The sequence below is a fragment of the Carassius gibelio genome, chromosome B12 (assembly GCF_023724105.1).
Source record: "Carassius gibelio isolate Cgi1373 ecotype wild population from Czech Republic chromosome B12, carGib1.2-hapl.c, whole genome shotgun sequence".
NCBI classification, from domain to species: domain Eukaryota; kingdom Metazoa; phylum Chordata; class Actinopteri; order Cypriniformes; family Cyprinidae; genus Carassius; species Carassius gibelio.
The window spans coordinates 7,457,773-7,475,824 of NC_068407.1; the positions used below are offsets into that span (position 1 = coordinate 7,457,773).

Sequence of the window (18,052 nt, forward strand, 5' to 3'; positions counted from 1 at the left end):
ACTTACACGAGCTAATCACACCACAGCGGAACCATTTACAGGAAGAGCTCGTGAACAAATTCCCGCGACACCACCCGGAAGTGACGCGGACGTCAATAAGAAGCAGACATAAGCAACAGTGTGTAACGCAGCACAGTTCATCCCTCTTTTAATCTTTTAAAACAAAAAAAATACGACATGTCTTCGGACTTTGAAGCGTACGAGCAGGACTTTGGCACCCTCACCGCGGAAATAACCAACAAAATTGGAAGAATACCCAAACTAGCCGGTGGTAAGTGGCTTGTAAATGAGCTAGCAAAACATTGATGTCAGGAAGACCTAAATAAATAATTGAATGATTAATACCTTCTCTTGGTGTGTCCGGTTGGTATGTTATTTAGAAACGTCCCATATCATTTGTCAAATAACTATGGTTTTGTGAGGGTCATGGTGTCTCCAGTGATGTGTGAGGATACAGGATTTGGGTGACATGGATCTTGGATGTCATGTTGTGTTTGTTGGAGTTAAAGAGTTGGCTGAAGTAGAGAGGAATACAAGTCTGGAGCTCACAGCATTAAACAGCACACAGTACAAACAATATACAGTGAGACAGAGACGCAAGACACTATTTTGACACCCTGTCTGTGTTCCTGACATCATTATAATTGACAATGACGGCTGTCATTTGTTTGGGGAGGTATTCATTATTCTGTACTGTGAAATAGACTAACAATAAAATGTCATTATTCCCAAGCTGCTGTTATGAACATAACACAACAACAGTAAATACTGTCAGACCTAAAGACTTGAATATAGTAGGTCAGAAATCTTTTACATATTTCATATTGTGCATTTCAAGCCTGACGGTCTAACATTTCCATAGTATCAGATTGTGTTTACTCTAACACTTTATTAAGATTATTACATTAGTCATAAACTTTAGCATTTTATTATATTATTGAGGAACAACAATCTATTTAGCTAAACTTGTGTTGTGACTCTTCAGGACTTGTCACGTGATCTTTCAGAAACCATTTTTGATATGCTGATTTGGTGTGCAAGAAATATTTCTTACAACTGTCAATGTTTTTGTTACCTTATAGTACTATTTAAATGATAAAAAATAATTCTGAAAAAGATGTATCACCATTTCCTCAAAAATATTAAGTAGCAAAAACTGTTAAACATTAATAATAATTACCATTCTTATTAGTTGAGGACCAATACAAAATGATAATAATTGAGAATTGAGAAAAATCAGCATATTAGAATGATTTCTGAAGGATCAATTCAGGTGGTCCCTTGCAGTGTCACCACAGAGCCCCTAGAGGTCGTGGACCCCTGTTGTGTCCCCCTTTACTAGGTCAGCATCTATAGTATACTGTATCACATAAACATTTACACAGGGGCAGTTTATGTAAAAATATTAATGCTAAAGAGAGACAGTTTAATTACAATGTTAAAAATGTGCTCCAGCTGGGATCCTTTAGGATTGCAGGTTGTCATAATTCTACTTCTGCATCTGTGAAGCTACTGCTGCTTTACTTGTTATGAGCATTCAATTACTCAGATCAGATGAATATGTTGCCATGGGGACGATGCTATAAGATAAGTGTGATGTTGGATAGGTGAGAGAACGCCTAAAAATAACTTTATTAGAAAATCTCATCAAACCTGTGTTTATAAAGGATTATCTTTCCAGTCATTCAAAATACCACAGAAGCCCATAAGAAATATGTTTCATGCTCTTAGTGTCTGTCTGATATGATTTGGCTGAATCGTAGGACGATATGGCAGAGGAAATTCTCTTCAGGATGCTTTTGAAATCATTTCAAACTTTTTGTTTTGGTCACATTTTGAAGTTTAGAAATGCTGTTCAGTTTCAGTTCAAAATTCAATACATAAAAATAATTCAAGATCTTTTTTCGGACTTTGCAGGATTGAAACTAAAAGTCAGTGAAAGGCAATGAAAGGTTACTTTAATACAGTCTGGTGACTTTAATGTAAATGATTGCTTTCAGTCAGTATTAAACCTCAGGGGTCTGGTCTCTTAATAACCTGATGTACTCAATGATTCCCGGTGCTTCTGTTGTACATCAACAAAAGGTGAGAAGGATTAATCATTTATTCAGAATCATGCAGCAGCGTGTGCTCAGTTCTATAAGCCCTGTAAAATAATTGCAACACGATTGGCTTTTCTTTGCGTTATTTAAGCATATTGAAAAGAATGAGAATGTGTAATGTGGTGAATTGTTGAAGCTTAAATTGCTTCTTCAGAGCTTGGCACAAGTTGGCAGAAACAAACAGTGTGTCATCAGACCGGCCCACCACCAGCTGCTAAATGTATTTAAATAAGTCCACTGAATCTGAACAAAGCCATAAGCAAAGCATACTCATTAGTGATGGCCAAACCTTCCTCAGTGTTGCCAGAGGAGTACGGCTCTTGGATTCAAACCTCAATTATGCCCATAAAAATCACATTTTCTCTTGCCTAGGTACACAAATTTGTTTGCGACCAACAATGGCTTCAACAAAGCGGCTTATGCTGTTGTTCGCATGGCATTGTTCAGTGTCACATGTGTAGAAACATCGATAAAGACCAGTGGATAGATGTAATGCCCTTGGCCAAATTTTTTTTTTCGCTCAAAAAACCGAGATTCTCATTCACTTGAGAATCTCCAAGATGTATTGTTTTGTTGAACAGCGCAAAACTTGTAGTTGCGAAACATGAATTTTGAAAATAATGCAAGGCCTTATTCCATTAAACATAAATGTGTGTGTGTGTTTTTTTTTTGGGGGGGGGGGGGGGGGGGGGGGGGGTTAGATTTGCACAAAGAGAAAGAGCAATGAAAAATTGAGTAGAGATGCAAAGATGCATCTTCCAGTCGAACTTTTCTCAGTGCAACGCTTTGCCCAAAGAGCACCTGACCTTGTGGTACTGCCCCATGCTCCTGCAATAGTGAGATATATATTTCAACCTGCCCTAGAATAGAGAGGCCCCAGTGTTTGCTCACCTTGTAGAAAACCGCCCCTGGCTATTTACACTGTGTGGGCTGTGAAGTTGCACACAGATTTTAAAAATGGATTGATGACCACCAAAAGACATTGGAAAGCCAAAGGGCAAAACAGAAGTTCACTTTAGTTTCCAGCTTATTGACAGCTTCCCGTTTGATATCACTTGATGTTTTTGTTTTTTTCATGATTAGTGCTATCGCTTGACATGGTTTGATGTGCTTTGCTGGTCTTGTTTGATCAGTAGAGGTACTGATGTTCTTCCACGGGGTTATTTATTTATAGAGTGCTTCTATCATTACAAAATTCGTATTATAAATGAATAGTTCTGGTTTTGGATGCTAACTGGTCAAGACAACATTTCAGCTGGACTAAAATATGTGGTGTAGTAACCAATATTAAGTTAGGGACTATAATGTTAAACTAATGTGTTTGTGTATGTGTGTGTGTGTGTGTGTATTATTTTATACAAATATTACAATTTAAAGTAAGTGTTTTATATTTTTATATATTTTGACAATTTATTACTGATAGCAAAGCTGCATTTTCAGCAGCTATTATGCTGATTTGGTGCTCAAGTAACATTTCTTATTTCATTATTATTATTATTATTTTTTTGTATTGTATGATGAATAGAAAGTTCAAAAGAACAGCTTTTATTAAAAATGGAAATCTTATTATACATGTCTTTATGGTCACTTTTGATCAGTTTATTGCATCCTTGTTGAATAAATGTTTTAATTAATTTCTTTCAAAAAAATCATATGCCCAATTAACTAATTATTAACTAATTAATGAACTGTTTTATTTTGTTTTATTTTATTTTATTTTATCCAATCAAATACTATAATGCACTGATGCCTTAAATTGCTTGTTATAGAAAAGCGGTTTATGTTAGTGTGTTTTATTTTTATTTGTTATTTATAAAAAAAATTTTAACCCCTGAACTGTCACTCACGTTTTTGAAGATAGACTTGAATGTGCATGATACAAACCTACATTTTTATAATTCATGACTGAAAACATTTTGTAACATGATTTTGATGTGCCTTTTATATTGTAATGCGATGTCTGATTTTAAAATGGGTTTTAAAGGATGAATTTTGAGATTTTATGTTTTCAAGTGATATATAACTTCTGATGATTTCTAAAATGTGATCGAGAAAAAGGCAACGAGGAAGTCTTTTTTTTTTTAAACAAAGGTCAAAGCTCCTTTTGTAATGTAGATTTCTGAGGGTGCACTCTTGTCATAAATTAATCTATTACTTTTCCTACATAATGATTAACAAAAAATATTGGTAAAATATATATTTGGGAGTCTTAGACCTTTCCAACGATATATAGTTTGTCAAGATTAGATTAGATTTGATTGTAATATAGTGTAGTCAACGTAGGCGTCCCGTATTCGGGACGGGGTGACAGTTAACAGATTAAGAAAGAAGTAAATATTTATAATATTGGTCTCATTCATTTTTTAGCATTTTATGTGGTTCCTAACAACACCCCCAAGATTACAGCCTGTCTTATTTTTAGCAAAAGCTTCATGAACATGTTTGGAGAGTTAGATACAATGTACAGCATGTATTTCATCTTCCATATAAACATTAGTGAGCTGATATAGATGCAGAGGAGCAAAGGGAAAATTGTTCACGCTCTATACTTTGGCCTGGCTCGTACCAGTGGATAAAACCAATACACCTCAGTGTAGTCGTTCAGAGTGGGTGTTAGAACGGCAGAGTTTGGCGGAGCTGACATCTCTCTCTTTTTGAGTTGCCAAGAGGCGTCTCTGCGCTTCTTCACGAACTAACAAAGGCGTTTACACGTGGAAAAATAAGACACATCAAATATGGATCTTTGTGCGTTGAGAATGTGTAAATATATCTTCAAATGCAGGCTTGTTTTTATTTGCTCCCTTGTTGTTGCGGGGGAGTCGGGCTGTTGTCATGAAGCACAGCTCCTCCATCCACTGATCAATATGTTTTCCTCTTTTTCTCTTTCAGAGGAGAAGACACAGCTGGTTCTAAATGTCGACAAACAGCTTGAAGAAGTCAGAGAGTTGGTGGGTCTTTGATCAGTAATTTTCACTCACTCGTTTTCTAAATAATGAATTTGGTGAAATCCCCCCCCCCCCCCCCCCCTGCATAAACAACACCTGCAATGTCGCCGGTGACATGAGACACTCTTCATCTGGCTGAAGGCTGCTCGGTGCTAACAGTGTGATCACATCCGCATAATGCGCTTTTAAGTGACACCTCGTGACACATTTCACGCCATTATTGGGGGAAGGCGCCATGGCAGGTGCCGAAAGCAGGGATGTGTGTCGCATGTAAATCGTCCAATCATGTCATGTTGATTGGACAGTGTAAATCAGCGGGGCCCTTTTGTGCACGCCGGTTTGCTCGCATGCGACACGGACACATGTCGCAGTTGTCAGAGCTCAAGAGAGCGCCAGAGGTTTTAATGAAGCCGCACCTCCTAACATGACTTGTTTTGCCGGGTGCCTGAATGGAATCGATGCCTCTGTTCTGCCTCCGGTTGACAGTAAACTAGCTAGACAGTTGAATTGTTTTGGATCAAAATGGTATGCGAAGTAGTTTGATTGTTTACACTGAATTTATTTGATGTTTCTAGCTCGAGCAGATGGACCTGGAGATTCGAGAGATCCCTATTCAGAGCCGAGGCATGTACAACAGCCGTCTGAAGAGCTACAAGCAAGAGATGGAAAAACTTGAGAAAGATTTTGTGAGTATTTAAAACGTCCCTATACCAAACAAAGCAAACGCATATTGCGTGAATACTTTCATTGGCTTCTTTCTTCTTGCACACATACAAACGTGGTCTGAAGCTTGGTTCTTCAACTCAAAACCCACCGAAGGTCATTGACATTTCCACTGTGGTTTATTCAGACTGTATTTTTCGCAACTACCACTTGGGCCAAGGAGAGCAGGCCTGTATTTTTTGCCAGATGTCCTTGTTTAGTTATTCATAACTCTACCTGCCCATGAAGAATCCACCCCACACACATCAAACCTTAATGAGACGCTTTTCCTCCGAAGCCAAATTTCTCCTTTTACATCACCATATTTGTCTTTGTTGCTCTCATGCTGTAATAGGCTTATTCCAACACACGTCTTTTGTTTTCTCTGAGGTGGGCCTATTTATGTTATACTGGACAAGGAGAGGATAAACTACACAAACAAACTTTGATTCATTAATATTTGAAATATGAGGCCTTGGCCTTGCCCTTGTGAGTTTCTTAGACCAGGTTAATATATTACAGTATATACATTTATATTCATATATTTGTGCATACTGATATATCTCAGTATAAATATTTAGTTTCTTAGTATGTTATTTTGTTAAATCACATTCATCATATGATGTCCTTTTTTCAATTGCATGAATTTTTCTTTTGAAGTTGTAAATAAAATACACACTGTGGGTCTCATTCATGAAACATTCGTAAATATACGAGTAAATATCTGAGTGATTTGCACGTAAAGAGAACTTCCCGAAAACTCTTCTCCTGATTCACAAAAACTTCGTAAACGTCAGATGTGATAGTGAAATGTGTGTGTGTGTTAATGAATTCCAATCAGTCGTAAATGGGACGTGCGTGCACGCTCACTCTCAATTACCATAAATCCCGCCCATTAAATCCGACTGACAACTATATGTGAGCATCATATTTTGACACCAAATGAAGGATTTCAACATGTCTTTTCAAAAGCGACTGAAAAAGAAACATTTCTCATCTGCAGAAATTGAAGTTTTATTATCAGAAGTTCAAAATGCCACATTTTATTTTCAAGCGTACTAGTGGCGTATCAGGTCCTAAAAAAGGAAGTTTGGCAGCATATTACAGATCCTATTACTGGCTCTCATAATAAAAGTTAAAAGAAAAACCGTATGTAATTAATATATCTATATTTTTTTTCAAAATGCTGTGTAAATATGTACCCGATTAAGGTTAATTAAAATGCAGCCGTATTAATGAGCAAAACATTCAGAAGTTAAACGCACTATTTACGCGTGGCTGGGAGCAGGTGTAGATTTCTTTTGTACCAACTAACATTTGGAAAATACGAACGTTTTAATGAATCCGAAAATTTACGCCAAAACCACTTTACACGCGATTTACACAAAAATTTGTTCTGCTCGTGTTTCATGAATGAGACCCTGTGTGTGTGTGTGTGTGAGTATATATGTTTCACCAAGTTTTATATTTAAAATTAACAAAAAACAAATAAAATTACTTTTGTTTGGATAAATACTAATATATAATAATACATTTACCAATGTAGATTTGCAGTATTTATTTAGTTTTGTGTTTTATTTCTATTTATGTCATTTTAAAATGATTTATTTTAATTTTACATTTTTTATGATTTAATTCATAAGTAGCTTTTCATTAATCATTAATCATCATTTCATTTTCATTACTCACAAACCCCATGTAGTACCTTTACGAACCCCAGTTTGGGAAACTTTGATGTCATGCAAATTTGAATTCACTTCATGTTATTAATTACAACGAATGAAAGATATTTTTTTACTCTTTATAGTTGTACATCAATATTGTACAAGATTATCCTGTTTAAATCAATCTGATAAACAAGTTAGGTCAAATGCAATCTAAAGGTAATCAAAAAGCACTATGCACACAAGTATAAAATATGTATATATTTATAAAATAAATAAAACAACTAACTAAATAAATATTAACAAATTAATGTGGAAGGATAACACACACACACACGTTTGTTTTTGTGAAAAGTGGTGACATCCCATAGGCGTAATGGTTTTTATAATGTAGAAACTGTATATTCTATCGCCCTTCTCCAACCCTACACCTAACCCTCACAGGAAACTTTGTGCATTTTTACTTTCTCAAAAAACCTCATTCTGTATGATTTATAAGCGTTTTGAAAAATGGGGACATGGGTTATGTCCTCATAAGTCACCCTCTCCTTGTAATACCTGTGTCATACCCATGTCATTATACAGAGTTGTGTCCTGATATGTCACAAAAACAAGAACACACACACACACACACACACACACACACACACACACACACACATATATATCACTTTGAAATGAAACCATTTCAGTCCCTCTACAGCCTTGTTCTCTTTGCAATCCACTCCTTTCACTGATACCACCATATGAAGACTCAGCACGCAGCAAATTCTCTTCATCTGAAGTCGTCTCTTTCAAACCCAGCACCTGCACCTAACTCAAGGTGCTCTTGATATCAATTACCAGATGGCTACGGCATCCACAACGATTCCAAAAAGGCTGATATAAACGAGGAGATTTTTTTAAAAAGGATCTTTTGCTAGTGATCTGATGTTGCGCCGCTGTGCTGATAGCTCAGATCGCAGTGGAGATCTCTCGTCTCTGAGGGCCCTCACGTTCCTCACCGTGGGCATTTAATTGGCCGATGATTAATCTTTAGCTTCTCCTGCTTGACTGTTGCCGTGCTTAATTATCATGCAATTAACACCTGCTGTGAAAGGGTTTACTGCACCGTTCATGGTTACATTCCTTTGCCTTTCACTTAATTAAAAAAAAAAAAAAATTATAGATATATTTGCAAACTTATCATGGATATGCAAGATGTTGGGTGCTGTTAACATTTTAAGCTATTGTTTATTTAAAGAAAAATGTTTTGTGCTTTCCAAAATCAGTTTAATAGGTCAAATGATTTAACTTTTTGTTGAGAATTTAAGAACTTTAAATTCTTTTAGGTTTATAATAGTAACAATAAAATTGAGAATATTAATGAAAATGAACAATAGTTAGGTAGTTATTTGTAATACATAGCCAAAATTTCAGATTTGGTCACTACTTAAAAAAAATATTTTTTATTAGACCGATGTTTTGTGTTTTTAGACTGAGATAATAATTGTTCTGATTGAAAGCCTTTTTTCTCCTTGGTGCTTTGAGTTTATGTGCATCTGAAGAACAGATCCCCCTGAAGCCGCTGGTGATAGCGAACCCCAGAAACTTGTCCTAAAGCTGGGAGATTCAGCTGGCTCCTCAGAAGTGCCAAATGCTTTAGCGTGGATGGCTTATCCTCTCTGCCACGCAACGTGAGCACACACGCACACTTCTAAGAGGTGTCAGGGTGAGGGCCATCGCTGCTTTCTCTAAAAAAGCAGAGGCTTTGTTGTGCATCCACGGGAAATCAAGGCCTTGTCCTGCCCTTCCCCTCCTCTGGCCTCCCTGGAGCTTCTCTCTCTTTACCCTCACTCGCACTCACCCGTTCACCCGCGGTTTGAAGTCTTCGCTCCATCCCACTCGCCAGACTAAGCCTCCTGTTCGGCGGCAGACGGGGACCGGCCGACCTCTTAACCCTGCCATTTTTCAAGAGAAAGTAGGCAGATATCAGAAGGACATCCCGAAGGTATGCTCCCTTCATGATGGCTCCATTTTGATAACGGGGGCGCAGGGTCTTAAAGCTGGGAACCCCCGTGGAGGCCTTACATTAGCAAAAAAGCAAGAGTGCTAAATATATAAAAGCCAAACATGAAAGTTAGCGCCTCTTAGCAGCAATTTTGATTGGTAAGTAATAGATGCATAAGTACAGTAAATAAGACAAATTGGGAAAAATGGATCTGTTTAAAGCAAGAGGGAACGTTTGTCTTCTATGCCTTAGAATATCTTTCCTCTTAGTTACTTATGTAAGACATAACTGGATCTTCATTTTTCTTTTTTTCTTTTTTTGATAAAACCATATATATATATACACACACACACATGCAGTATATAAATATGTATGTGTGTGTGTCTATATATATATATATATATATATATATATATATATATATATATATATATATATATATATATATATATATATATATATATATATATATCTCACAAAATTAATCCCCCTCATACTGAATAAAGTATTTATGAAAGATAACATTGAACGTACTTTGGTTACACAAAGCTAGATATATATTACTATTGAAAAATGTTTAGTTTTCTCGTTGATTTTTGTCGCATCGATACAGAGACGATACATCTCATTAAAAACTGCATCATCAGGCTCTATTCCTGGTTCTGACACACTTCCTTCTGTGAACGACAGATGGCGACATTGTTCAAGGTATCAGGGAGAAATCACTTGCTCATCTCTGCTTTTAGGCAATTTCTAATCAAAGCCGATTTCTTAGATATAGGTAGATCATCAGTCTCTTTTTGACTTCTTTGCTTTGAGGAACTCTGAGATTAAACGCTGTGAATATCCCGGGTGATGGGGTACTTGTTTGCTCATTTGGAGGGCAAGTGGCGCTTGTAGGCAGAGCGGCTGGGGTCCGGGTGAATGTTTGAGCACAGGTCTCTCCCACCTTTCTACACTCAAAGACTTCTCCTCCAGAGTTCTGCTTCACTCTCAGAAATATAGTGTTTTAATCTTTATGAACTGTGGGCTTTTAATGGACTGGCTTCTGAGACTAACAGTCTTTTAAAAACTGGCATCACATATGCATAATCATTTATGAATGTGCAGTTATTTTAGTTTTATTTTAACAAAAGCTGATGACAGAAAAATAATATAATAATAATAATTATTAGATTTTCTGTTTGTATTTTGCTAGGACCTAATTTTTATGTTTCAATAAATTGTGAATATTTTGTTATATTGATGAAGATTTTAATAGTAATAAGGTTTAGTTTACATGAAATGTCAGTGCTTTGTATTGTTTTTGTTTTTTTATACCATGCTTTTTACAAGAGTATTTAAGAGATATAAAAAAAACATGCATCTGAAACCATGTCATTTGTGTAGCATGGTTCTAAGATGGAAATGTGCAAAAAAAAAAAAAAAGTCATTTAGCTTGATGGTTGTGTTGATTATAAATTATAAAAGTGTTTTTTATAATTTTTTTACAGTCACAAGACAATTGAGAATTTATCTTATTTTAAATTCCACTTTCCTATTACAAATTGCAACAAATGCTTAAATAATTACTGCAGGCAATAAGTGAAATAAACTCCGGACTCGCAGGCAGTTAGTATTCGGTATTCAAGAACCCCATTAAGCATTTATGAGGTCACTTTTGCAGTGCTAAACATGTTTTGTTATCATTTTTTGGAACTGAATCAATTCAACGATTGTTTATCAGAGCAGATTATTTTAATAGGTGTGGTGGTTGTGAAAAACCCACAAATGACCTTGAAATAAAATGAATATTGAGGCTTATACACTACAAAATACTGAATTATATAAAACATCTTCAAGTGAAATAGAAGCTATGTTCTCGTGGCCGGATATTTTATCTTTTTAGTAATTCTTGATGAATACATTTTCAGGGTTTTCTCAGTTTCGGCTGACCTCAGTGGTTTGCTGAGACATTCTAAGATGGAATGTAAGGTCTAAGAATTGTATATTTTGACCAGTAACATAAAAAAATTAACATGACTATGAGTTTAATAAGATTTATCAAAGGCTTCTATAGCAATATGTCTAATATTAAGTGTAGTCTGAGAAGTTTACAGTGAAATTATACAATGTGACCTAGTTTTCCAATGGTAAATTTGCCATAGTTGTTAAAAATATCAGATTGTGGGCAGCTTTGTTATTTTGTTCAAAATGGCTCGCAAGGTTAAATGGACGCCTTTGAGTGATTTGTGACATTTATCAAAACGTCTTTGTCAACGGACAGTTTTACGTTATGAAATGACTGGTCAAGGTTCAGGTCACAGATGCAGCAAAACTTTGTTGGAGTTAGTTAAATCCCTTCAGGGGTTTATTTGTGGAATTGAACACAGGTTTGTCAATCATCTTGATGAAATCCAGTGACTTCAATAAAACTTTGTTGCACTTCCCCAAGTTAACTTTTAATCGTCAAGCTCTTCTCATCTGCAGACTTGTTGCAGCCTTTAGTGCGCTATATCAAGTTTTACACACACAACATGCTTTCCAAATAAGCGCTTTGAATCTTTCAGAATCAAAACTCCAAACTTTTTCTTAGAGTTCTTGTTATACCAACCAAGTCATCTATTACAGCAGCTTTCGTAAAAGAGACGTACTTGACCTGGATGTTCGACACTTTTAATCGCTTTAAATTAGAGCCGAATGTGCACTCTGAAAAACTCTTGATTGTTGTCTGTTTGTTTCATGCGGCTAAGAAGCTAATGCAGATTAGGACAGTTGTGTCCTTTGAGTTTAGCAAGCCTCCTATGATGCCCAACTCCAATCCCACTCCCTTATTACAAACCTTATTATGGAAATCTCACGGATTGATGGGATTCTTTTTTTGAGATGGTACCGATTTAAAAAGGGACTAAATCGATCTTTGGTCTTTCATTATGGAGTTGTTTTTCGCGGGGCGTCTTGCGGATTGGTTAGTACTCTGAGATGGGATTGTGTGGCTTTGCAGAGATCAGCGCTGTGGCGCGTACTCTAATCGCAGTGATGGGACGATGATGAGGTGAAGGAGTGTGTCACTCGAAGGAGAAAAAAACAAGCCTCCATGGCTGGGAATGAACAGCCCATGTACTTAATAAGAAGTGGAGTTTTTTTTCTTTTCACTAGAAAACTAAAAACCAGTCTGAGTGCATTTTAATCCTAATTTTATAGCATAATATTTGGATGCATTACATGATTTATTAAAAAAAAAAAATAATTAAATGTAATTTTGAAACAATCATGAAAATCCAATTAAATGTGAATTATATTAATTTAGAATAAATTGGAAATATTAAAGAATATTTTTCATTTATATAATTTTTTTTGTAGTAATAAGCAAATTTATTGATCACATTTTTCTACAAATCTTCATAAAAGTATTAAGATTTTAGTTACATACATTTTTTGATAATTGTGTTATGTATTTGGGTGGTGAATTGGTTATTTTAATGGATAATCTCCTAGATTCACGACAAACACTTCCATGTTTCTCTCTCTCTCTCTCTCTGTGTGTGTGTGTGTGTGTGTGTCTGTTTGAGAGCAGAGCTGTCTCCTCTCTCGGCCTGTTCCTATCGCTCCTGTAAAGTGAAAGTGACATGTGACACCCCTGGAAAATGACGAACTGACATGAGGGACGAAAAAGGGTGACAAAAATGTTTTGATTTGCCAGACCAGCTTAAGTATGAAAAATCATGAAGTATTTATGAAATGTATTATGAATCATTGGCTTGGTTTTTTCCCCCCCTCTTTTAAACTGCACGCCCCAAGAAGAGAGCGAGAGAGAGAGAAAACTTTGACGTCTCAGACTCCATAGACATCAACTGGTCCTCCCCCTTTAATGGAGTGATATATTTACAGTGCATATGAAATCTGTAAATTATTGCTGAGTTTTTCCTTTATGAGGACTAGAGGGTTATATCGGTTTTTGGCGGGCATTCAAATAACGGTGAAAGCTTGGTGTGGAAATTAGCCTTTTGTTATTAATTAAAATTAGGCATATCTGAAATGTAATGTCACATCACACTTTCTTTAAAAAAAAATTAAGAGCTTACATGTAGAGTAGGTCTAGTTAGCAAACCATTTCTATATAGCTACCATATTTCTTTATTGCCATATGAAACCATATTTCTATTCATGTTGTTTGTAGAAGTACTTATTTTAAACACATTTTTATTGTATTTTTATCTTTTATTTTAATTTGGATTTTTTTTTATAAAGTGTTATTTCGTAAAAGAAAATGATGTATTAATGGATAAATTTCTTTGAAATGCATTACGTATTGTATCAGCAGAATAAATATTTTTTATTTTTTTAATTAAATGAATCGATTATATAATTAAAATTGTTACATTAGTCAATTAGATCATTATATTTAAATACATATTTATCAATTACCACACACGCACAAACAAAAATAATGTGTAAATGAGTTTAGAGATCATCTCCTTTTCCGACAGAGAGATATACAGAAAGGATTAGCAGAGGCCTCGGATAAATATCTTGTCTTGAACTTCCGTCTTGAGCTCTATTGTGATGATCGCTTGCAGTTGATTTCACAGGACCGCACTTCATTGTGACCATGGATGAGGCCTTTGTTTAAATCTCCATTTGAATTTGGTGCACATAGGGCAGTGACAAATATACATGCATGTATAGAATTAATGATGTGGTTAAGCTGCTGTGTGTGTTTGGGTATTTTTATGCTAATGCCGTGCACATTCATCCCAGACAATAGTCGCGTTGTGAGGAGGAGAGGGAGAGACCGAGCAAGGCATTATTCGACGCGTAGCCATTCATTCCCGCGTGTATTCGACACAATAATAGCATATAAGCTCGGCTTTCTTTATGACTGGTTGCATCGGAGTGTTCTTAGATAAAACACTCAGAACAGGCATCAGATACTAAATATGGCATGAACTTAGGTCAAAAGAAAAAAAAAAAGAAAACACATCTTGTCTTTTTCTAGAAGGAGAGAGTTAGATGGAGAGAGAAAGACGGATCGGGGGAGGTGAAGAAAGACTAGAAAAAAAAAGAAGTTATTTTCTGTGCAGGGTTCAGTGAACCATATGTAGGTAGCCACAGGCTAATGGGCGATTGGTCCCTGGCTCGCCAGGTATCTTGTGCCTCAGAAATCCCTCCTCCATTTCCTCTAATCTCACCTTTTCTCTGGTGCTGACCCAGGGAGGCCCGTTTCATTCCCCACTGCACGCCAGAGGAGAGTGCTGTGATGGGAGCCAGCTCCGGCAGTCTCCCTCCCCACCGGCTCTTCTCTATTGATTTCTCCACTCTTGCCTAGCCGGGGTCTGCTCTAGCAGTGCCCGCACCGGCCCGGCATTAATGGGAGAAAACGCTCGGCAGCCAGAGAAACGGGCTTTGATTTTTCATTAGAACTGCTTCCATATTTTAATATTGGGTTTAATCGGCGCTTATGCCTTAAAGAAATAACCATTCGCAGCGACTCCCCGGCCTTCAAGAAGTATATGCCGTTTCTTCAATCAAAGCTGCTTGAATTTGCTCTTTTGTTGGGAGTTCACTTGCGATCGTTTTTCCCTCGCTCTCTGTATGTGGGCAGAGTCGTTAGGTTTATTGGCTGCACTTGGCGTTTCGAACATGACATTGATGGAAATATCCGTGGCTGGATTGAACAGTTTTATTATATTATTTAGAAACTTTTTCTGGCCGTTTTTTGGCATCTTTTGTTTTGTTTTTTTTATTTAAAATTATATATATTTTTTTCTTTTTTAATCTTTTCTGTACTTAACCAATTTTATGTAGATGTTTCTTACACATTAGATTTGTATTTATTTATTTTTGTTTTACTTTATTTTTTTATTCATTTATTTGGACATATTAAATGGTTTACGAAATAATGTTCTTTTAATTATAAAATAATAAAAACAGTTCCATGACAGCTTTCAGGTTAACATAAAAACAGTTAAATTAGAATTCTGTTAATTAAAATAATTAGAAAAATGTATAAGGAACATTTATTTATAGAAATAACTGTTATAATGTTAATAAAATAATTTGCTTTGCTAATCTAACACTTCTGTTGAAAAGAAATTGCAACAATAATTTGTAACAATAATTTTGATCTAAAATATGATATTATAATTATTAACTTTATATTATAATTGTATTTTTATCATTATGAAATGTAGAATAAATTATACTTTTTTTTAATTAAACGCAAAGAGCAATAGTCTGCTCAGCACTAATATATCACAAGAGCATATCAATTTTATTTTAATCTCAATGGCCTTCATTTGTTCCTGTTTCTTTTTCCTTCATGCTTTGTTTTTTTGAAATACACAATGCATTGTGAATTAAAGGCACACACCAGTAACCTGTGTTCTAATGGGAGACTCCATGCTGATATCAGTCCATGTGTTGTGCACCACTCCTGCGATTTTTAACGTAAATGTCACACAGACGCACACTTAACCAAACACATCTGTCTGTCTGTCACCCATACGACAGATTTGATGTTACCAAAGACTAAAGAAGAAATCACAGAGGCACAAAAGACCCTTCTGCGACCGTCATTACTTTGTGCCATTATCTGATATCGTATCAAGTGCACAACCTCCTACAATTTATTTCCTAGATGTTAAAAGATGGAAACAGAATTATGTGTGTGTGGGTGGATGTAAAGCTTCCTGTGCATGCGTGAATAGTATTCTTTCTGCTTGCGGATGGTGTTAGACCCCTACTAGGATGAGATGCATTATTTAAGACTGTTGTGATACTGGAGCCTGCTTGAAAAGGTCTTTGCTTTCTTCAACCGCTACAGCACTTTGCTCTAGACCAGATGCACTCAGAAAAACACATGATGCTTTGTCAAAACACAGCTTAACATCACAAAAGACACAAGATTCATTCACACAATGCCCTAATAACAATCACATTGCTTTATATTTAATGCCATTCATTGTTAGTCATAGTCTTTTTCTCATTTGCTTTCTAGATTTCATTTTTTGTTCCACCAATCAGCAGTATGATGTGAAATTTTTTTTCTTGCTTATTTTCCCCCCACTTGAATAGTCAATTCCCCTTAAACATTTTCAGCAGATTATTAGCTGCAGAAAGAAAAGGTTAAATGGCAATTTGAGGCAGCCACATTGTGTTTGACTAAAGTCCCATTAACTCGAAATCAGAACTGGCCAGACATTTTCCCACTGGTGAGAAATACTTAATGAAACACACTTTATAAATTAAATATCATTAATTACTCTTCACGGTTTGCCACCAGCCGTGAGGTTTTTTTTTGAGTGGAAAAGTGGAGGAAAAAGCTTTGGCAGTGTCACTTCAGGGCCTCTCATTAAACTGTGCCCCTGGGTATTTTTATGCCTTTTAATGCCTATCTAATGAACTGTTTACTTTTGCTGCAGCTCAGGTTCCATTATTATTTGCGTCCTTGTGTTACCGTTTGCTGTCAGTGTGCAGTGTTGTGAAAAAATAAGCAATAATGATGAACAATAAGAGATAGCAGTTGATTTATAATAAGATATTTTTGTAGTAATTATTTCAATTTTTTTTATACCTTTTCCTGCCCTTAGAACTAAAGGTTAATGTTTTTTTCTCATTATAATCACTTGAATTCTTTTAATTAACTGCATAGGTTTTTTGGATGGTGTAAATAAGATGTTTTTCTCATTTCAGACAATATATGATAATTTTTTTCGAGCTCATATAAATATTTAGCATGCAGGATACATATGCAATTATGGTTTGGATGAACCGTTTTTTTTTTTTTTCATCATGCATCATGTCAACAGACTTATAAAACACATTTTTGACAGGACACAAAAACCCTCGTCTCCGGTTTGATGAGACATGTCTGTTTTAAAAGGCAGTCAGACCACTTTGCATAAAGTTAAGACGGATCTTTGTACTTTTTCCCTATGCTTCCGGGAATAGAAGCAAATTCTCACCCAAGATTAAAACAAGTGACAAGAGAAAGACCTTTCAAACAGATTAAAAAAAGATTTCGCTTTTTTTTTTTTTCTGTAGCAGTAAGGTATCTCCATTCTTACGATTACAAAGCCTTCTCTCTGGGTTTTTATGTTTCAGTGCAGGTTTTATATTTTAGTGCTCTAGCTGAACTATGCAATATGTAGGAACTTTAAAATCCATTGATTATTTCTTCTTTTTTTATTTTTTAAAAAGCGAGAGCTTATTATATTTTAACTTTCATATCATTCCAATCAATTTTAGGTCATTTTGGGTCGTGATTAAATATGCAACACCCCAGTGATCTAAATAAATAGCTCTACTATATCAATGCATGGCATATACCGTAGAAGATAAATAAGTAGGAAAACAAAAAAATTCTAATAACCTATAACTCGGCTCCGATCCAATGCAAAGTACCAATCAAAGTTTTTCCTAGGGTTAAGCAGTCAATATTGCCCAGCTGCTGTGCTATAGCAGCAGATGAAGGGAAGAATAATCAGTGTGAGGCTTGTTTTACTGCAGGGGGAGTTGCAAAATGGTGTAAACGGGCTGGGAGAGGCGTCTCGCTTGGTTTCTATGACTAGTTTTCCCCTTCGAAGACTTAAGGCTGCATTTGCCATTCTTTTTGTGTGAGATGCACTCAAAGGTTACATCGTGTAAGTGGTTGATGCTCTCAGCTAC

General features: G+C 35.8%; 1 protein-coding gene across 4 annotated transcripts in view; it reads left to right on the forward strand.

The window, feature by feature from the left end:
• Positions 1-53: 53 nt before the first annotated feature.
• The window catches only part of LOC127968881 (vesicle transport through interaction with t-SNAREs homolog 1A-like), a 127,455-nt gene continuing 109,456 nt past the window's right edge, over positions 54-18,052 (forward strand). For all 4 annotated transcript variants that reach the window (XM_052570271.1, XM_052570268.1, XM_052570272.1 and 1 more), the window contains exons 1-3: positions 54-271; positions 4,992-5,050; positions 5,623-5,733. In XM_052570271.1, coding sequence (XP_052426231.1) covers positions 178-271; positions 4,992-5,050; positions 5,623-5,733 — 264 coding nt within the window. In that variant the 5' untranslated portion in view covers positions 54-177. The remainder of the gene's footprint in view (positions 272-4,991; positions 5,051-5,622; positions 5,734-18,052) is intronic.